This window comes from Numenius arquata, chromosome 10 (assembly GCF_964106895.1).
Source record: "Numenius arquata chromosome 10, bNumArq3.hap1.1, whole genome shotgun sequence".
Taxonomy (NCBI): domain Eukaryota; kingdom Metazoa; phylum Chordata; class Aves; order Charadriiformes; family Scolopacidae; genus Numenius; species Numenius arquata.
The window spans coordinates 39,597,686-39,620,356 of NC_133585.1; the positions used below are offsets into that span (position 1 = coordinate 39,597,686).

General features: G+C 40.2%; 1 protein-coding gene across 1 annotated transcript in view; it reads left to right on the forward strand.

The window, feature by feature from the left end:
* ARSJ (arylsulfatase family member J) overlaps positions 1-22,413 on the forward strand; it is a 44,489-nt gene extending 22,076 nt beyond the window's left edge. The window contains exon 2 of the mRNA XM_074154851.1: positions 21,012-22,413. Coding sequence (XP_074010952.1) covers positions 21,012-22,413 — 1,402 coding nt within the window. The remainder of the gene's footprint in view (positions 1-21,011) is intronic.
* Positions 22,414-22,671: the final 258 nt, after the last annotated feature.

Genomic DNA, 22,671 nt, shown 5'->3' on the forward strand with positions numbered 1-22,671 from the left:
TCATAATAGTCACACACTTGAAATTTTTAACATTGTGAGATTGTTGTGATATTTTTCCTGTCTCAGTAACACACCTTGGAATTAGCAGATTCAAGGAGAGAATGAGAATTTTATCTTTTTTTTTTTTTTTCCCATCCCAAGAGAAGATAGCAAGAAAAGGAAAATATTTTTTCAGCTAGAAAAGCAGAAGAAAAACAGGTGGATGAGCAAAATACAGTGCTTTTTGCTTTGTTGGCTCCAGGATTCTGTTTCTAACCACTAGAATATCTGCAACGATTTTAGAAGTTGTGTAAACATCTGATCTGTGCCTGCCTCGATTGAACTCCTGTTTTGCCATTTGTGTTTATGTCCTTCTGTTGTAGTAGAGCTAGAGGTATTTTTCTCATTTTTTCTTCTTCTGAGATTTGAAAAGTGTCCCACCTTGTACTGATGCATGAGACCAAAAGGAAAACAAGAGTTTCAGGTGGTGGTGGACTTTCATAGTTTCATAGAATGGTTTAGGTAGAAAGAGACTTTAAAGATCATCTAGTTCCAACCTTCCTGCTATGAGCTTTTTTTAAAAAAAAAAATTTATTTCCTGCAAAAGACATAACAAATTCTTAATTTCTAATGTTGAAGGACATGATTTTGAGACTGGGGTCGGAATCAGGAACCTGAGTGCAGGGACTTGACCCTGTCTGTCCAATATCCCTTGTTAAGTCCTGTAGCTGTCAGAAAAATGAGTCTCTTCCTTTCACCTTTCATTTAGGTTGCTGCGCTATTCTTTGTCTTGAAGACTGAGTCTGCAGAGCTCTCACCTACAGTGTAGGGTGGGACCCTCTTCAGAGGACGTGCTAAAAAGAGCAACTGGTAGAGATGTGGGCTTCTTCCAGTCTCAGGCCACAGCGCTAATGATAAGGGCTGACGCGTCTGTCTCTTCTAAGACATTTTCCTATTTAAACTTTTGGTAGTATTGTTTCTGCTAAAAGGTTGGGTTTCACTGATTTTCTAATGTATTTTTTTGGATGGGAATATTATTTCACCAGAAAGCTGACCAGATTTAATTACTCTGACTTTTCAAAAGTGCTTTTAGTGTGCTGAAAAAGTTTAACATGCAGCGGAAAAAAAAAAAAGATAACAATGCGAATATCCATCCTGACTGTCTAGTGATAGGCTCTTTGAAATGTGGTAAAACCTGTAGAAGATGCACTGGATTCCTGAAGCCTTTCAGAGATCTAAATAGGTGAACTCGGGGAAAGCGGTCACATTCATGCAGAAGAAAATCATATAAACCAGAGCAGAAGGCAAAATCAGAACTTCTCACAGGTGAATCTGTGAAGCTTATATTGGTTTGGTCCCAGTGACCCCAGTAAGGAACCACAGTGACCCAGCGAGGCTTTTATTCTAGCACATAAAGTCCTTAAATGTAGCCAATGCAAAGGATATTAATATGCTTGGAAGAAATACTGATGAGAGAGTTTTCCGGAGAAAATGAAATAAAAAGGAGGTTTGTTCATAAGCAAGTGCTCTAAATCATACTACAGCTAACGTCTTAATTTTGAGTTCAACTCAGAAAGAGTTGGAACAGATATTTCAGATCATGTTGAGGGAATGCAGGTAATCTCAGAAGGAAAGTAGACATTTCCTTCTCAAACCAATGATAGTAGCTTGGATTCTAGAATTGCAATTGACTGTAATTTCAAGCATGGGATTTTTTCCTTCATCCCACAGGAATGAGAATGAAGACAGATGGGAAAAAGTGAAGGGAAAAAAAAAAGAGACACTTTTGAACTGGAAAAGTTTGGAAGATTCTAGAAAGTGTAATTAATGTAGGCCTATTCAGCTGTGTTGGGCTGAGATACTTCAATGGGCTGTGTAAAATGCCTTGCATTAGGTATTTATTTTTCCATAATACTGCAGAACCTTGTGCACTCTATGAAGCACTGAATGTTAGCTTGGAATAGCCTCAGAACAGCCTCTGTGTCATTGTCAGCTATAATTCCAGATATGCAATAAGATACATAGACAAATACAGCCATGTTTACATTTTTCTGGTGGAAATCAGGATTGACTTTAATCCTTTTTTAATTGTATCTTTGGGAGTAGCTAACTTAAGGTGTATAGAGAATGAATTAAAAGCTGTTTGAGCTTTACTGCTTCTAATAGATCAGAATACAATTGCCTCCACACAACCTTGATATTAACATTAAGTGGGAATTTATTGTCCGTCGAGTTGACGTGTAGCATTGGCAACAAACAGAATTACTGTTGTGGTTTTTTTGTTGGGTTTTTTTTGACAGAAAAGGATTATAAGTTTCTCATAGCATATGAGATACAATTTCAAAGAGACGAATGAGAATCGGTCAATGGGTCAGAGAAACACGGTTCAAAGACCTATAGTTCATAAAATATTTATGTACTGTTATAAAAATAAAGGGGAAAGGGTGCTTATGTAACATACCAAAGAACTAAAGAGCCAGCATAAAACACTCTTTCACATCCCACAACTGAACCTAACATATATTTCTAGAGAAAGTGTGTCCAGCCATGGCTTTTCTGCAACTGTCCCAGGCTGTACGTCATTTCCAAATACAGTAATTTGGTTCTTTGCTATTCTATTGTTCCTAGGCTGATGCATCATTTCCAAGCTATGCTCATTGTGACCAAGTGCAGAGAACTAGTTTGCCACAATTTTTTTTTTTCTTTTTTCTGCAGAATAAAGCAATCTGCAAATGAAAAAGGGGCAGGAGGGAAGCAACATCCAAAAATTTACTGGACGGTTTAAACTCAAATGACATTTCAAAAAAAAAAAAAAACAAAGGCCAAATCCCCTCCCTCAGCCCCCCAAAGCAGAAAAGAAATCTCAACTTCCAAGTAATAAAAGCCTGAGAAGTAATTATGTTGTCTGTTAGCTAGCTCATGGTGTCCTTTACACTGTTATTACATATCATTATGTCTAGATTAGATGTTTTTCAAATTTCTTTTGATTTTAGATGAGTAGCTATTTGTTTTAAACATACTGCACTTATGTAATAATACCTACCACTGGCTTTATGTCTAAAATATTATTTACTGAAAATTGTAAAGGAAAGTTTATAACAGGTAATGAAAGGCTTAATTTAAAGTTTCAGGTAATGTTAATAACTGGATCAAGCCCTAATGAAATCACTAAGTTCCACTCTGATTCTGATGTGATTTCTGTGGATTTTTCATCTTTCCCTTCTTTTTTTTCATCTCTTTTCTTCCTGGTATGGGGCAGCAGTTGCCATTCTTACTGGGAGAGATTGATGCGGTTTCCCCAAATGACCGTCAGCACAGCTTCCCTGTCGATTAAATAGATTCTATCAGAAAGATAGAAGAAACTTCATTTTCCCAAGTCAGAGCCAAAATGCGTGTTTAGCCCAGACTCTTTGCTCACCAAGGAATGTGAGCTAGGGCTTTACAGATCTTTTGCTTCTATCCCGTTTTGTTCTTGCTGACTCTTTAGCCACCTCTCTTGCGTTTTGATTTGGAACACGCATATGCGAGCCTGGTTTTGAAAAACAGATGTTTGATTTTAACACAAATAAAAGCTAAGAAGTCAGTCCCACAATTTATAGCGCACTGCTTAGGAAAAGCTGGGCATAAAACAAACTGTTGAAGAATTTTACAGTCATGCAGCCAGATTACTAGAATTCAAAATATATTATGTGCTGAATATTGAACAAGTCAACTGGGACAGCTAGTGAAGAATTGGTGCACTTAGACAGCATGGTTAAGTTGCAGGGGCACATTTGCAGAACAGGTTGAAAATGTGTTTTATAGCGTGCACCCACGCTTGTGAGAAACCTGGTTAATTGATCCTTGATAAGCCCACTGCACTCAGACAGTATTTGCAAGGTTGGGAATGACTTATTAAGCTCAAGTTGCACGTAGTAAGGAAACACAGTACAGCAAGTTTCAGGTTTGGTAAATCTAGGTGGATAAAAATCTGTAGAGAAAATTGTCACGACACAAATTTGATGTAGTTTGTAACTGAAAACAGAGAGCATCATGCATCCAACTATGTTCTTGCTTTTCTAACCTTTCCTTGTGTGAGGCTGCCTTTTCAAGAGCTCTCTTGTTTTCCATCTCTGGGGCACTGACCCAAATTGTGGACTTTTCTTATGCCATTGTGGGACCCCAGGCTGAGACTGGGAAGACCAAGGCTCTTTCTACAGTTACGCCTCTGGCGCTGCATTACTTCTGTGAGATGCTTCATTTTTCCCTAATTCGGAGTGCCTATATTTAACATAGGGATGTTGATTTATCTGTTTTGTGGGACTCTTTGAGAATGAAAAGGGAAAACTGTGTAAATGAGTTATATATTGCTGTTACTAATAGGAAAATATAGATAAGAATTTTGTTACTGACTTAGCTAATAGGCTCCCCGAAGGGTTTACAGCTTCTTCTGGGCTGCTTCCCTCCTATGTGACCCATTAGAGCTACACTGGGAAGACAGATTTGTTTGGTGAACGGAACAGTCTCGTACAAACAAAACTGAACAGATGTGATGTTCTGGTATAGGGCAGTTTTATTAACATCTTCACATTCTCCCAAATGAAGATAGCTCTGTGGTATTGTCACAACTCATCAGCTCTGTGTGGTATTGTACAGTCGTAATGCAGACAATACTATACAATGTCAGCAAATTACTGTGCCTGCATTCAGTTGTGCCAATTTTCTCCTCCTTTAACTCTCTTGGCTCCCGAAAAAGAATGAAGTATTTTGTCTCTCATTCATGACAGATATGAAGCATGCCTGATTCTTCTTTCTTCTCCTTCCCTCTTTTCCCTTTACAATCCCCACAATTCCTATATTCCTCTCCCCACACAGAGGTGAACGTTGAAAATAACAAGAACGGATTCTAAATGATGATGCTTCATTTGCTTGGCATTACAGCATTTTGTTAATTTTGACGTTATTGCCATGATTATTAACCACTGAAATCCATAATTTCACAACCTTGAAAGGACATAGATGATTTTGGAACCACAAGTTATTTGCCACTGATTGAGTAATGTTCCACTTAGTTAATTGCACTTGAAAAGGAGTGATGGGTTACAGTCTTACTGTTGTCTTTATCATCAAATGCTTGGCTCCCACAAGAAGCCCTACGGTTGAAGATCACATGTGTAGGAGTTGCTTTTGTTTGATGATGATAATTTTGGTTTGGAACCTCTGAGAAAACAGAGTATGCCCTTTTAATTTCCTTTTTGCAAAAGGAAGAAAAAAAAAGGGGGGGGGGGTGGAGAGAGAACTACATCATTCATATATTTACTTAAACAATATACAGTTCTACTGGGGCAAGAGTCAAAATAGAGAACAATGTACTGATCTCCTTTGTCAGAATAAGCAGTTTGGACTGTGTACCTATTTTGTCCTGATAAAAAAGCTGTCATGCTACTCTAAGGACCCAAATGTCATATTAGACCACCCCATGCACACACAAGTATACTTAAGTTTGTACCCACTTTAACAAATTCAGTTGTGCTGGGTGGAGTGCAAGGGTTACAGATAAGTCTTGAAGTCCCAGATTTTTTTAAAAGAAGCTCAATAATGCAGATTAGGAATCAGGGAATCTTTTTTTAGTTGCTGTAACTTGTATTAATTTCATGGAGATTTAGGAACATGCTTTTGAGAATCCTGTTAAGGACCTATTTGTGTCTTTAGCTATAAAAACATTTACAGATTGGTTTCAAAAATTCTTGTGATGTTTCAAAGACTGGAAGAGCACTTAAGCCTCAGTTCAAGAACAGGAAGTTGTTTAAACCCATCCCATTCAAGAAAGCTCTTCTATCTCCAAGGAATTTAAGCTGGTGTGAAAGGTTTGTCCATACAAAGGGATCTTCATGAGTCAGGGCTCTATAGCTATTTAATGCAACAAACACTTTGATAAATGTTAAATGTGTTTCCCTTTCTCCTTAACAACTAATGTTTCTCCAGGATTCACTACTTTTCTTTTTAATTCCCTTTTTAATTTTTAAAACAGTTTTATTTCTTATGACTCCAAAAGAAATCTTTGAAAAAGTAAATGCCTCATATGCTAAAAGATCACAATTGAAATTACTTCAGTTTTTCTTAATTGTTTTTAACTTACAATATTATGTTGATTTTGTCTTTCAACTATTGAAGTTAGCGATGGAAATTCATTATCTATGATAATATATGCAATCAATTAGTAACACAACACCATAATTTATGCTCACTCTTTCTGTATAATATACATGTGTGGGATGTAGTGAACTCGAGAACAGCATAGAGCTGAACGAGAGAAATATGAACGTATGAGCATCTTTTGGTAGAACAGAATGGGCTACTATCAAGTGTCCCATTTGAGTGCCTTAGAGTGAGGAAAGGGCAGCTTGATCCAAAGTACTGAAAATAGGAGATCTGGATAGGGGCTCTTTGAAGTCAGTGAAAATGTCATCCTTAGCTTTGATGTCTGGATCAGGCCTATAATCCCGTCCACCTCTGCCAAGTTATTCTTTGCCTTGAAGTTCTTCTACAGTATAGAGTATTATACATACAGAATAGTATACTTCCTACCTTAATATGAATGACACATTTTCAAGAGAATATCTGTCCTTAAATCACTTATCGTAGGGTATGTGATGCTAATATTGCTCTATTAAACAAATGCTTTCAGGTGTGTGGGGGGGGTTGAAATCCCTGCAGAAGGCAAGCATACAGCAGTGATGGCACCAATGGTTCCATGAATGTACTAGGATTTAATTGTTTAATTTGTTGAATGTATACTGCCAAAACTTAGTGTGAGTCCGTTTTACGCTTATGCTTATTGAGCTCACTGCGTTACATGAGTCATTCTTGTGGTGTTTTGTCTGGGATCAAAATCACCTACTAACATCTTAAATAAGGCATAGTTTCGTTAATATAGTAACATTTTATAGCAAATATTTTATGTAGGCTTTGTCTGGTTTTAGACATAATTGCTATATACGTGAGAGACGTAGTTTCTAGATTTTTGTTGGACTAGCAATGATTAGGCACCTGTTTCCATTCACCACCTGTCTTATACACCGTTTCATTTCCAGGCCTATCACACTGCGACCTCAGTTTCTGTTAGGCTTTTGGGCACTCGGAACAGTATAAACAAGAAATTACTGACCGTTAGAAAGGATTAGAGAGCACAGCGGTGACATCCAAGATAGCACTACTTGTTTTGCTAAGCTGGATTTAGGAGGGAAGTAAAGAAGCATTTATCCAAATCACTTCATTATTTAGTCACAGGGAGGTCTAGAAACAGATGTGCCATTAACCTCTGTCCCTTATTAACTTGAGTTTCTTCTCTTCCATGGTGTAGGAGACTAAAGGGAAGGGACAAGTGCAGGAGGAAGGGGGGAGGGGGTTTCCTAGTGCCCTGTGCCCTGGCGTCATGCGACCACCAAACGTGGGGTCTGCCATCAATCACTGAAACAGAGAGCTTTCTGATTCCCACGTAGCAGCCTTGATTTTTTTCCTAGCCTTTGCCTAATTTGGACAGAGTGCAGAGATAGCCACTCACATTCCTTGGGCAGAGAAGCAGCAAACAGCCCTAGGAAGCACCAAGGTCCCAGCATTCTGCTGGCAGCGTCGGAGAAAGCTGTGGGAGCTGGATCTCAGGGTGTTTCAGTATTTGCTCCTGTTAGAAGGGAAGGGTTGCAGTGAGCTGGGCACCGTAGCTGCCGAAGCTGCTTTTGTCCTTTTGACCTCCAGCATACGGAGCTTTTAAGAGAGAAACGAACTGATGGCCGCAGTGTTTAAGAATATGTGGGGAAAGAGTTCAATTTATCTCTATGCTTTTACTATGTTACAGGAATTTAAAAATCCCTAAAGAAATACATCGTGCTTTGAATAGAGACATTTTACTTTCCTTTTTATACCATATTATACAGTATGTAATATCCCTGATGTGTTAGTTAAAAGTTGTCACACAGATGACTGACAGCCCTGAAACACTGCTGCCCACTCCTCCCTTCCTCTGCTACAAAAGCACACCCACATCTACATCCACGCAGGGAACGGCAGCGAAAGCATTTCGTTTCCATGTTGAATCTCCCCTGTGAATAAACAAAGATGTTTCATTTCCCCACATCGTCAATCAGGAACCTTTCATCTGGGACCAAGGTTAATAAAATACTTCACCTTAATCTGTTATTTCTTTGGGAACTGCACAGAGCACCTTCAACGCCAGCCATTGTCTTGAGCAATAATGGCCTTGCATGTTGTGGTCAGTCCTGAAAAATGAATTTTATTTCTCAGGAGAATAGCAAAATAAGAAAGAAAATCCAGTAGCGCTAACAACAGTCTGAATTTAATGAGGAAGCAGGATCTAGGTCCGTAGCCAGCAATATGCGACAGAATTAGTACATAACTGCCAGTAATCATGGTAAATAAGTAGATGCTTGTAAGTGTTGTTTTAACAAATCCAGTTACAAACTGGTTTTAGCAACAGAGTGAGGCTCTTTTGCATCCTGCCAGTGTGTTTCATCAGAAGATTAAAAAGCCCGTCTTGAGCGTTATCTGTGTTGTACACCAGACACAGTGCCATCCCTGCTTAAAGGGATGAGAAACACAAAAGCCTTCAGAAATGAATATGAAAGTGTCAGAAGGACAAAAGAATTAGAGGTCGGATGCAATGCTCAGGCTTAAAACTATGCAGGACCCAGAAGAGAGTGTGTCTCTTGGCTCCCAGCCCTCTCTTTCAAGTCAAGGTTATTCCCTTTGCTAATGATTCAGGGCCACTGCTGTTGCCAGTAAATGTCAGCCCAGAAAACTGTCTATCTTGTGGATAAGTCAAAAGGCACTTTTTTTCTTCTATCCAGATAAAGCTATTCTTCATTTTATCAGGGCTGTAGCTTCTCTTGGAGAATTACCTCAGGTTCTAGCAGAAGCTCTGCTAGATTTCTGGCTTGTGTCTGTCCCAGAGTACCTGTAGAGACAGCAGTGAGGGGCATCCTTATCTTGCTGACAAGAATGCTGATGTTAAAGATCTTCAACAGGAGGTCTCTGGGTGGGCGTTGCAGTCATGGGAAACCTAAAGTTATGTTGCTTAAGTGGATTGGGCACTCTCACTTTTTCAGTTTTGAAAAACCGTTTATCGTTCAATATGCAACTGGTGTGTCAGCAGTATCAATTACAAGTGTCAGTCACAACAACCCCAGGCAACGCTACAGGCTTGGGGAAGAGTGGCTGGAAAGCTGCCCAGCAGAAAAGGACCTGGGGGTGTTGGTGGACAGCCGGCTTAACATGAGCCAGCAGTGTGTCCAGGTGGCCAAGAAGGCCAACGGCATCCTGGCCTGTATCAGGAATAGCGTGGCCAGCAGGAGTAGGGAAGTGATGGTGCCTCTGTACTGGGCACTGGTGAGGCCTCACCTCGAGTACTGTGTTCAGTTCTGGGCCCCTCACTACAGGAAGGACATTGAAGTGCTGGAGCGTGTCCAGAGGAGAGCCACCGAGCCGGTGAGGGGTCTAGAGAACAAGTCATATGAGGAGAGGCTGAGGGAACTGGGCATCTTTAATTTGGAGGAGGCTGAAGGGGGACCTCGTTGCCCTCTACAACTACCTGAAAGGAGGTTGTAGGGAGGTAGGTGTTGGACTCTTCTCCCAAGGGAATAATGACAGGACCAGAGGAAATGGTCTGAAGTTGCAGCAGGGGAGGTTTAGATTGGATATTAGGAAGAATTACTTTACTGAGAGAGTGGTCAGGCACTGGAACAGCCTGCCCAGGGAGGTGGTGGAGTCGCCATCCCTGGAGGTATTTAAGGAACGTGTAGACATGGCACTTCAGGGCATGCTCTAGTGCCCAAGATTGTTGGGTTGTGTCGTGTCTGTTTGTGGGTGGGTGTGGTGTGTAGTTGTGGGTGGGTGGTTGTTTGGGTTTTTGGAGGGGGGGGGGTTGGTTGTTTTTTTGTTGTTGTTGTGGTTGGACTCGATGATCTCAAAGGTCCCTTCCAACCATGAAGATTCTGTGATTCTGTGAAATGTGTAATTAAGCTTAAACTTCCATGCTCAGTTATGTCGCATTGCTCTAGGTGGATATCCTTCTGTGTTGCATCACTGCATGAGATATGGGAGATGAAGACAGAGATAATAATTTCCTTTTGATGCAAATATACATTTTACAATAGCATTATAAGATAGACCACATTAAGCAGAACAAATAGAATAGCAATGTTGAGATGAAACAGAAATAATCATCCAAGAATTTTTCTTAATTAATCAGCATTCACAATTAATCTCTATGCTATAAAAGGGGTTTCATGCATTAATTCATGGACTCATTTTGATATTTTGATGACACTGAACAAAAATTTACCCTAAAGAGTATTCAGTTGAAATTGATGGAATTGATCCTTCTATTTGAGTGGGTTAAGGGGGCTAGAATCTGTTCTCCCTTTCCCGTAATAGGTACTTTGAGACAGTTGATCTTGCGATGTATCACAGAGCAGGATAATAGAAATATTATAAATACCAAAGACAGACCGTGCCCATTACCACTTGATTAGCATACTCTCAATAATAATTTATCTCTAATTTTAAATTAGAGTCTTAAAAGACTAATCTAAAGTTTCAGAAGAAACTTAATGGCCTGTGATATACTTAAGCTCAATAAAGTGATGAAACCATGACATTCTCCAATGTCATGCTCAGAAATTATATGTTTATATAGTTGTTCAATGGCTAATAGAAAATTATAGCTTTCACAAAGTTTGGATGTTGTGTGAAGGTATGTAAAACACTTGAGATGTCTCCAAAGCTCCAAATAATCCTGATTTTTTCCAATGTCCTAATGTTCTTTAATTATAAAGCAATTATCTCTCTCAAATGATATCATATAAAACCATGATATGGTGGTAGTTAACCTATATTTTACATCTTGTCATTTTGTCCTCAGTTATCCTTGCTGTCAATTCAAGGTCATTTTACAGCTTTTAGATTGATATAGACTCTAAGTACTGGATATATGAATAATACATAAGGACAATATTCATGCAGAAATAGTACTTCATGGTCAAAATGGGTACTTTAATTAAAGTGTAAGGTAAGAAAATAACTGTTTGGCTGCTACCTTAAGGACCACTATCAAGTATGTCATTTTTATGAAAGATGTCTTCTTATGAAAGCCAGCCATAAAATGAATATCTTTCACATCCCTTAGGTGCATTCACTGAATAAATTCTTATATAAAGATGAAGTAATTTTCCTAAACAGTCACAGAATTATGAGTTTCAGCCTTGAGAATTTTAGTTGAAAAATATTTCACATGTGTATGTGACAAGTTGGTGGGTTTTTTCTGGTAATGTAAAAATGCCTGTGTTATTACCAATTAATGTAGTCTTTTGGGCAGAATGCTTCAATGAGACATGTTGAAATTTACTCTATTGTAAGAATGACTAGTCCAGGATATGAATAGTATCTGAGATGGTATTCTCTCCAGCATAGCAGTGAACACACAGGTTAAAACAAAGGCCACTTTTACCCACTTGCAATGCTCAGGGGTTACGTGCTGTAGCACAAGAGAAGAAGCTTTTAGAAACTGGTCTGGGCCATGTCCCTGTTCTGACATGCTGGTCTTGCTCCTGCCTCATGCAGTGCTTGCAACAGGGTCTGCAGACCACTTTTTGAAGTACCCAAGGGGGAAATTCTTCTGGGTGCCATTTTATGGCATTTAGACTCCATTTATCTAACTTTCTTCTGGTTTTCTGAGACTTTCTGAGGTTTTTCTGGGACTAAAAAAATTCATCCCTTACTAATGAATTTGCTTTCCTTTGCTGTTTGCTTGCCTTAGCTTCAGAGAAAGATGCAGGGATGGTCTGTTTATGTGAACTTCTCTTCTTGCCAGTGTAGCTCCAGTATGTTGAACTGCCAGTGCTGCATTTCTTTTCCTTGTAACATGTTGATTAGGTGTAATATCCAATGGGATCTGGTTTTGCTGAGAGCCCAGAATTTGGTGGCAATGTCTGGATTTGTGGTTGGCATGCAAAGTATTTAGTAAAATTGTTTTCTTTTCATGTCACTTACATGTAGACATGACACCAAGAGCGCTGATTATGCAATCACACATTTTTCCCCCCTTTTTTCCAAATGAATAACATTAGTGATAAAGTTGGAACTGTTGTGCTCTATTTCCACAGCTGCGGCAAACTGGGAGCAAAGAAAACAACAGTTGCATATACACATCTGCATTCCAGCTGCTGCCAACTCCCACGTTCTCCTTTATCCTTTATGTACTTCCATTTGAGCAGATAAATTGTCTCAATGACAGGAAAGGTTAGTGGTGGATATGCTGCCAGTTTAATAACATTTTGTAAGAAATAGGGATTAGTGTCTGAAAATACTAATTACAACTTAATTTGTGGAGTGATTTAAAGTTGAAACTTCTGCTTGAGTTTCATTAGATGATTTTTATTTTTCCCTGCCCTTGCAACCAGGGAGAATAACCCCGAGGAAACGCAGATAAAGGTTGCTGTTTCTTTTCTCTCCCAGCTTGGTTCCACAGCCAGTTATTTTCCCTTTAAAGCTAGCAATTCTAGAGACAGCGGTTTCTTTCCCGCTGTTCACCAAGCTCTGCCTCGCTCCCGGGGTGCCCGTTGGGTCAGCAGGAGCTGGGGAGATAAAAGATAGTAGAGCCAGTGCATATCTTTGAGATGCAAAATTTATCAGAATATAGAGCCACAAAAACCTGCATTTTCTGGCTTGGGTCTCCAGCTTTCCAGCAGCAGGGTCCGTCGCTGCGCTGAAGCTTCTGAACCGCTACAAGGATTTCACTGGAAGTCCCTCTGGTTCTTTTTCTTGCTGTTGATAAATGTTTATTTTTGTTAGTGTAACTCTGGGTGGCATTTCTAAGTGCTGGATGATAAAAATACATTTGCAGTATAAGCAATATAGTGGTGTAAGGACATTATTCAAATGACCAAATGTCAGGGCTTGCATGAGATCAGAGTTTCCAAATGACTTTGAGGTTGAGTCAATGCATCAAAATCCAAATGGCGTTTGGTTAAACAAGGATACCTCAGCTCCTGTAGGTCCTTGGAAAAAGGTAACTGGAACAAAACTAACGTTACTAGTCCACGATTAAATTGTTACTTTTTTTTCTGTTCTTTCCCTGGATTTGATGGAAGAGCCTTAGCTCATTTAAAAACACAAAAAAAACCCCACCACCACCCCTCAAAAACTTGAAAGTAGAGCAAGATTCAGAATCTTTCAAGTCCAATGTTTGCAGTAGCACTGCCAGAGTTTATAAAACAGTAAATAATTGGAATTAGACTTTTTATGTAAACACTTGGTTTAGAAGTGGGTATTTTTCTGCTCTGATTTATGAGCACGTAAAAATTCAAGGAATACAACTGAAGATGAAATGAATGTGTGTATGTCTGCATGTGAAAACTTCAGTTTTGTTTTTTGTGGGCTGACACAGTGAAAGTCTACAAAGGTCCAGAGCTCACATTTTGTCTTTAACGTTGCGTTTGCTTCTCTGATCTGTCTACATCCATAATCTGCCTCCATCCCCAAAATCTTGAAGTTATAAGGTAGAAGATAAAAATGGTTAAATGATCAAACCAGAATCATAAAATGGTTGGGTTGGAAGGGATCTTAAAGATCATTTAGTTCCAACCCCCCTGCCATGGGCAGGGACACCTCCCACTAGACCAGGTTGCCCAAAGCCCCATCCAACCTGGTCTTGAACACCTCCAGGGATGGGGCATCCACAACTTGACAGATTCATAGAGTTTTTTTCTGGCACACGTCTAACAGTGGCAGAAGACTTGAGCAGAGAAAACGTTCTGAGGGGGCTGTTCAGATTCCCTTGGGCTTCCCTGTCTGCACACCTCTGTTTCTTCCCCAGGGACAGCAAGAAACCTGAAGCAATGGCATGCTCCCAGGGCTCATCCCAGTGTGCATTCAGCCAGGTGAATAGTTGGGAACCAGGACTACGGGGACCAGAGGGATCATGCCTACTTCAGAAAACGGACAGTCTTTGCCTCCCTCAAATTTCTAAAAAAAAATTTAAGCAGTGCTGGTCAGGCCGTGGCACAGTATTCTGTATGCCACCTGCTGCAGCAGAGCTCATCTGAACCCTCCAGACGTAACTCCTGTGTCCCTGCCCATGGCAGGGGGGTTGGAACTCGATGATCTTTAAGGTCCCTTCCAACTCTACCCATTCTATGATTCTGTAACTCATATCCCAGTGAAGAACTGTCTCCATACTCTGGCAATAAGTTTTGCTCCTCTTTTTTTCTACAAGGAAGTTTTCTTCTGTAAGTCGTGCACCAACCATCTCAGAGGAGTAACTCCCTAGCTATAGTACCATTTGCACATATCAATAAAAGTGTTTCATATCTAATTAAAACAACTGGGACAGTGTTGTAGATATGCAAAATATCTTACCCACAATCTTAAGCACATAGAAGAATAGGCAGCGTAAGCCAATACATCCTTTCTACCCTTAACTTATATTGTTCAGCAAAAGGGTATGTTTTGTGACAGATCATGTTCTAATGTAGAAGGCATTTCCTTCACTCCTTGGTGTTGTTCAGAATTTTAACCAGGACAAAATGCTGCACGGCTGACTGGAGAGTTTATTTCCATACCTAGAGCATCACTCACGTTCATGGCACAAACTTTGATTGCTTACTTTGGTCCTGTTTCAGCCAACTACCTGGCTGAAATCACATTCTTATTTAAACTATATGTTGAACTGAAGCCTTGGGTATAACTTTACTTTGGAACCAAGTATCCGGAACTCAGGACAGAAAAAGAACACTTTCTCCCGCGCTGCTGCACAGCTGCTATTTTTGAAAGACAAACTGTAACTTATAGAGTATAGGCTCAAGGCTCTTTAAGATTGTTTCTGAGAAGCATGAAATATATGAAATAATTCATACATTGCATGAAAATCAAAAATTTTTTGCTAGCATTTAGAAAATGTAACCCACGGACTAAGTGCACAGTTGCCATAGGCCATCAATACTGACAAAACATGATTGATGTAGTTTAGCTAAACCTGGTTTTGTCTAGAACAGATATTCAAACTTGCTACCGTAACAAATGCTGAGATGCCCGCTGCCAGCTTTTGCTCTCATGGAAGCATGATAAGTGGAAATTAGGAAAGGCAAGACTTGTCGCCCATCTCTAAGTTAGGTAAAGACTGGATAAGATGTGAAAGTTTAGAAAAACATCAGTAAGTGTAGTTAATACAAAATGAGAAAGAAGCACTGGGGCTACAGGCTATGGCTTTCCTTGTCATCAATCTGAAGGGACTGTGAATTGATACTTGCTGGCTGCTTTGCAGCAATTCATGTCAGGCTGCGATAGCTTTATTTGCATCTCACTGAAATCAGTTTAGCTCTATCTCTCTGCACCAGTGCCTTCCCTATCAACCTGCCCCCTTTCCAGCTTTGCTCTCTGATTTTAGTTTTAAAAACTTAGCAGATTCAGCATGAAAGATTCCATTTTTATGGCAAATATTTCTGACGCAGCATCATTTTTGTGTGATTCTTTCATGTTGGTCCATGTCTGATCAGGAATTTTGCATCTCACTGCCATGTACTTCGCCAGCCTGTTTGGAGGTCTGAAAGCAAGAGAGATTCTGGCCAGCTTCTGCTTCCCTCACAAGTGTCTTGCAGAGCTTGAAACAACTTGGAAGTAAATGAGAGTAAACATATCTGCCCAAAGGAACAGCTTTTCAAACGATTCAGGTTCGTGGGCTCCATGCTAAAGCCTCCATCCGCTATATAAAAGTCTTAATTATATATATTTTCTCTTACTGGTCATCAAGTCCTGCTTCTAATGATTTGCTGGTGGCAAGTGGGATGCTGAGGGTTTTTTTCTCCCCTCTAACCTTGAGCTCTGAGGACTGGGGATCTGCAAGCAAAAATGTCACCAATTTCTGTATTCTTTACTCATCTGGAATAGCTATATTTCTAGCTGTTGTGCTATAAAAAGTTTCAGGTAAGATGCAAAGACTATTATTTACCAGTCCCTAAACTTCTTTGTAGAGTGGTAGCTACTTGCTGTGTTTTATTATTTTGAACAAGGGCATGCATAATCATCAGTAATGATCCCTTTAATTAATGTGGCATGTGTACCTTGGTGCTATTGCTCTGTTTGCAACTCCTTCTCGGAAATTATTTTTTTATTTAAAATATTATTTTCTAAGTCCTAGGCTAGAGTTTATTATTTTAAAAATTGAGAAAATTTGTTCAACATATCCTGAGCTATGCAAGAGTAATAAAAATACATTTTCCACATGTACTAACTAGAACTGTGCTAGCAAAAGTTCCTGAAATTAGAAACTTCAAACTGTGCTTCTTTGTTAATCTTCAGTGAGCCTTAAAAGAATCTCAGTTTGAAGACAATTGATGCAGTATATTAAAGTTATGAAAGCTTAAAATCAATAGTTTTCTACATGCACATTACAAAATTAGAAACATTCCAGCTTCTTTCTCAGTGCAGAACCCACCCTGAAGTTAAGGGGGAAAATACTGAATAGAAAACTCCTTAGGGAAACTTTTTTGAAGGAAAACTGGTTTGGACTACATATGTTTAAGACTGCATAAGAACCATGGGGACGTGAGGCATGCCAGGAGAATCTCTTCTACTAGACAGACCTTCAGTCTTGCTCTCTGCTTCAGGGGAATAGTAGTGAAAATGTGCAAAGATTACTGCCATTGATCCACCTCTCTACTTGGGTTTGCTCTCCAGATGAGAACTGGGAAACTAATTTAGCTTTACTGAGGGCATCAGAAGGGGAAAATTAAGCCTACAAAAGCTAATGCATTCTTCAAGCTCAGGCCAAAATGACTTTAGTGTCCCCGTGGTGATTTACAACCACAAAGACTCTGGCACTTGAATGTACATTTGACCTTTAACAATTTAATGGTCTCCTCACCTTGAGATTGAAGGTAGGAGTAATGTAAAAGCCGCTGGTTTTGTGTCTTTCTAGATTAAAACAGGAAGGAAATAATGTTGGAAGGCAGTATCATGAGCTCAGACTCAGGATGGAGGATTTGTTTGTTTATATATTTATTTTCAGAAACTTCTGAAATATTCCTCTCAATATTCCTTCTCATCCAAGAAGCAAAGGTCCTATGAAGTCATCAAGATACTCCCTTTGGGAGTCCCTTGCTTTAAAGTTTCCACCACAAACAAGTAAACAAAGCGGTGTAACAGTCAACAAGCACGAAACAGCTGCCTTGGCTGGAACAGTTATCACAGTGTTTTTACTGTAAACATCTGAACAACTTCCCTGCTAGTGAAATAGAACTAGAGTAGAAAAAGCGCAAAGAGCCATCCCCATGTAGAGAGGATAAATTTATTTTCAGTTATTAGCTGAACATTTCACGTATATTTTATTTAGTTCCTTGCTGTGCAAGTTTCAAATTTCAGGTATCTAACAGGCAAACACGATCTAGAACCTTGGAGGGGTCAAGTCTCAAAACACCTATACTTTATACAGAATATTATCAGCATATTGCCTTTATGTAAATAATGTCCACAAAGGTCAAAGTCTAAAAAACTATAAAACTAGATTCTGTGGCCTGTCAGCATTTGCTTATATTTAACTGTTAACTACTGTTGTAAATATGATAATGAATTCCAGAGTATTCATGATCATGACTTGCTTTCTGCATTTGGGATTAAATTCAACCAATTTATTCTAAAGAATTAGCTAATCTTGTGGTGGAAAGCGATGAGATCTATAGTATGTATTTCACAGACGTTTCATGGCAGTCAGTGGGCTCGTGAGTTTATCTTCTAGAGAATTCCCCCTAAATCAGCATCTGCCTCTTATTTCCTTTATGTTTTGCCTTGTTCAGTTTTTTTCTTCTCTTGCACAGTACAGATACAGTTTCAAAACAGTAATGTCGAGACACTTTTCCTCTTGCTATTAATGCCATTTACTTCCACATAATAACTGTCTTTTGCTCAGATTACTTTGTTTTCCCTGAATGGTCTGCAAGTGCTTTGGAAACAAAATACTTTCACTGAAAAAGTAATATTGGCACATAATGGATCAATTAGGAAGGCATGTGGCACAGAAAAGTGAAACAGATCTTCACCATTTTTGTAATAGTAAAGAATATTCTGATAATTAGAGGTTGGTATTTCTTTGAAACATTTCTATAGTTGAAGTATTTTTACATAAAACTGATTATTTTGCAGGTCCCTTTTTACATATATGAATATAAAGATGCACATCTATTTGGATGTGTGCATATATGTATATTCAGAAGCATAGTTATGCCATAAATAGCATAGACACGCATATGGGAAACACACCAAAGTCTCATGAAAAAAGACAGCGGCAGAGAATTGAAGCAGGACACCTGTATGTGCGTTGTAGCCAGCATATTGAATAACTTACCGAGGGGACTGCTGAAATAGAATGCATTGCTGTATGCCAGATGATTTCCCCAAGAAGAATACGTATAACTGAGGCGAATTCTTGATATTTTTTGGTTTGTCAGATTTGTCAGATTAACAGCGTAGGAACGTCATGCTTGGATATATAATTGAAAAACCCTAGCTGGGGAAGCCACGTGTTGTTTATGAATTCTTTATGAGAATTAACTTTGTATGAATATCGTACTTTCTGCATAGGCTTTGTCAAGAGGCACGCTGGTTGGCAATGTGTTGCAAATTCTGTTGCCTGTTCCACCAGGAGAAGGGTGGAAGGATCTCTGTTACAACAACATGGCTTTTTTAGAGAAAATTCTGACTTCCAGCACAATTGATTTATCAGGGGAGAAACTGTCTGGCTGGGATTGGGGGTTGATGTCAAGGTAGAGGAGGCTGTCAAGGATTACAAAAGCAGAAGCTATTTACTAAAATAGCAGGGAGGGGGCAAGGACTTTTTCAGTTGGATCATAGAATCATAAAATGGTTAGAGTTGGAAGGCACTGTAAAGATCATCCAGTTCCAACCCTCTGCCATGGGCAGGGACACCTCCCACTAGACCAGGTTGCTCAAGGCCCCATCCAGCCTGGTCTTGAACACCTTCAGGGATGGGGCCTATATAATATTCCCTCAAATAAAGGGAATTTACTGAGAGTTTTACTGAGAGTTAAGAGAAGGGGAAGGAAATTAAATGCCTTGTGAATATAGCTCCCTGAGGACTCTCAAAGATGGAGTGAACTTAATACGGGGCACTGCCATTGGTCAGCCTGGTTTCCTTATTGTAGCTCACCTGTTTTAAAAGAAGAATATTATACTTGAATCATGGCAAAGATGTGGGTATTTGTGTGTGCATGACATTTCTTTTACAAAAGCAAAGTGCAGATCCCAGAAACCCATAATTTTGAGCGTAGCTTTAACTACTGCAGTATCTCCTGGGCCAACACCAGCTTGTGAGCGTGGGGACAATTGGAGGCAGGGCTCCAGATCCACAAACTGGTGACAGGAACAATGCTCTGACACAGTGCCAGAGAGACAAAGAAAAGCAGCAGCATTGCAACTTACTGGGTACAGGCTAGCTTAAAGCAGAGGAGAGCAACGCCCAGACTTCTGCAATAAATTAGTGAGGACTAGAGCTTCTGGTTCTGTGGAAGTAAGTTCAAGAATAAAATGGCAGTTACACAATTATTACAGATTGGCAGGCATTAAAGACATCTATGGTGCCTTCTAAGATCTTGGCCAGGAAGACATTGTATAAAAGCAGACTTTAAGTTATTTATGGACAGGCAGAACCTAATGTTTTTGATTTTCTAGATAGCTCAGGAGGCCCATCAGATTGGCAGTACTAGCAGAATATGTCAGGAAGTCCCAACTCCTACTAGCACAAATTAATAAGAAAGTGTTTTGGGGGAAGATTCACAGTATTGGTGAACCTCACTGTTCTATTCATGACCGAGAACTTCATCTATTCTCACACTCTTCTTTGGTTTACAATGTGCTGTCACGTTTTATTTTTTAGTGTCAAACTGGTATAGACGGATTTGTCCTTGATTTTTGACACTTACTACTGACCACACTGAATTCATTTTCTAATCATGTGGAGGCCATATGTATTCTTTACGCATAGATTGTACGGCACTGCAGAATTTATTATCCTATCCCTTAAATATACTGCTGTTACATGCTCAAAGTCCAGCATATTTATATTCTGTAGATATGTTTACCACTAGCAAATTATGAGGCATTGTAAAAATTGTGTTTATCCATGTAATCGTCTATAATCATTGTTAAATGGAGACATGTGAAAGCTTTCTGTGGAGGAAAAAAACATACCTCAAAATATCTGTGCTCCTGTATATATAGGTATTTTGACTAGCTCAGTTCATGGATGGAAACATTTGATGGAACAGTTAGGCAAGGACAGAAAACGACTGCTGAACACAAGATCCAGCGATTAAATTATCGCTTCCTTTTGAGTGATCGCCCATAAACCTCTTTCACTGGAACTGCCTATGTGTCTTACTCGGGTGACAAATGCTGGAGCATGGGACTGTGGGTGTTCCATCATGTGCATGCCGATGACTGACTCGGTTGCTATAATATTAGTAATATCTGTGCTCAGTCATAGCCCACATGCCAATGGGATGATGGATGACCATAATGCGGAACGGATACCAGAAAGGTCTCCGAGTTTGACTGCTGGCTTTAAAATAGTATTGCCCAAATAATGGTTCACAGGCAGCACGTTGCCTCTGAGATCCTTTGGCATTGCTCACAGCTACAAGGAAATTAAAACGGAAATTAAAACATTATAGATGAAGGCGGGAAGTGTGTGATGCTGTTGTGTCATGTTTCTTGTTCAGCATTGTTGCCCACTGGCCAAAGGAGGGAGGGGGGAGGGACCGCTCTTACACCCTTGTGAAGCCAAACGGATGCCGTTCTCCTGTTTCAGCAGATTTAATAGTATGACCTTGTTAGTTTTTTGACATAGGCACTTCCAAATATATCCAGAGAAAATTGCTGCATGCATAGGAATATTTTTGTGTCCATGCGTAAGGGACTGAGGGTTTCTTTCTTTCCACCCCACCTGATGCCTGTCTCCTCTCTGCCCCCAGGTACCAGATACACACCGGCCTCCAGCACTCCATTATACGGCCAACCCAGCCCAACTGCTTACCTCTGGATAACGTCACGCTACCTCAGAAGCTGAAGGAGGTTGGTTACTCCACGCACATGGTTGGCAAGTGGCACTTGGGGTTTTACCGCAGAGAATGCATGCCCACGCAGAGAGGGTTTGACACTTTCTTTGGCTCGCTCTTAGGCAGCGGAGACTATTACACTCACTTCAAATGTGACAGCCCTGGGATATGTGGCTACGACCTGTACGAGAACGACAATGCTGCTTGGGATCATGACAACGGCATCTACTCGACACAGATGTACACACAAAAAGTACAACAAATCTTAGCTTCACACAACCCCAGGAAACCTATATTCTTATATATTGCTTACCAAGCTGTTCATTCCCCTCTTCAGGCACCGGGCAAGTATTTTGAACATTATCGATCAATCAATAACATCAACAGGCGAAGATACGCTGCGATGCTAGCTTGTTTGGATGAAGCCATAAACAACGTAACACTTGCTTTAAAGAAGTATGGTTACTATGAGAACAGCATCATCATATATTCTTCAGATAATGGTGGGCAGCCAATGGCAGGAGGAAGTAACTGGCCTCTCCGAGGAAGCAAAGGGACCTATTGGGAAGGAGGCATCCGCGCTGTTGGGTTTGTCCATAGCCCCCTTCTGAAAAACAAGGGGTCTGTGTGTAAGGAGCTTGTGCACATCACGGACTGGTTCCCCACGTTGATCACACTGGCAGAAGGGCAGATCGATGAAGATATCCAGCTGGATGGCTATGATATATGGGAAACCATTAGCGAAGGCAGACGTTCTCCACGGGTGGACATCTTACACAACATTGACCCGATTTACACCAAAGCCAAAAATGGGTCCTGGGCAGCTGGCTATGGGATCTGGAACACCGCGATTCAGTCTGCCATCAGAGTGAATCACTGGAAACTACTGACAGGAAATCCGGGATACAGCGACTGGGTACCTCCACAGGCCTTCAGTAACGCGGGCCCCAACCGCTGGCACAATGAACGCGTCTCCTGGTCAGCTGGCAAAACAGTGTGGCTTTTCAACATAACCGCTGACCCATACGAGCGAGTGGACCTCTCCGCAAGGTATCCAGATGTAGTGAAGCAGTTGTTGCGGAGGCTTTCACAGTTCAATAAGACTGCAGTTCCCGTTCGATACCCACCTAAGGACCCTCGGAGCAACCCGAAGCTGAATGGAGGAGTCTGGGGTCCATGGTTTAAGGAGGATGAAAAGAAAAAGAAATCAGATAAAAGTAAAGGTGCCAATAAGCAAAAGAAGAATAAGAACAGGAAAAAAGCAAATCGGAAAAAAGGGCAATCATTACATTGCCGTTCACGTCTTGCTGGTGGATAGACTCTAAGCACACTCTTTTTCCAGGTCAGCTTGGCCCAACTTTCTTGAACTTCTGACAGCATATACTAGAAATGCTAGCTCTGCACTATGGATGAAAGTTGTCATGTTTTAATTTTTTCTCTGATTTCACCAGCACAAGATATCTCAACACTCTGCCTTGAGTGTACGTAAGTGTCCACATGACAAACTTTCTCCTCTACAGGATGAATGGTGCTCACCCATCATGGCTACATTCCATGTAACAATGGCGATAACACC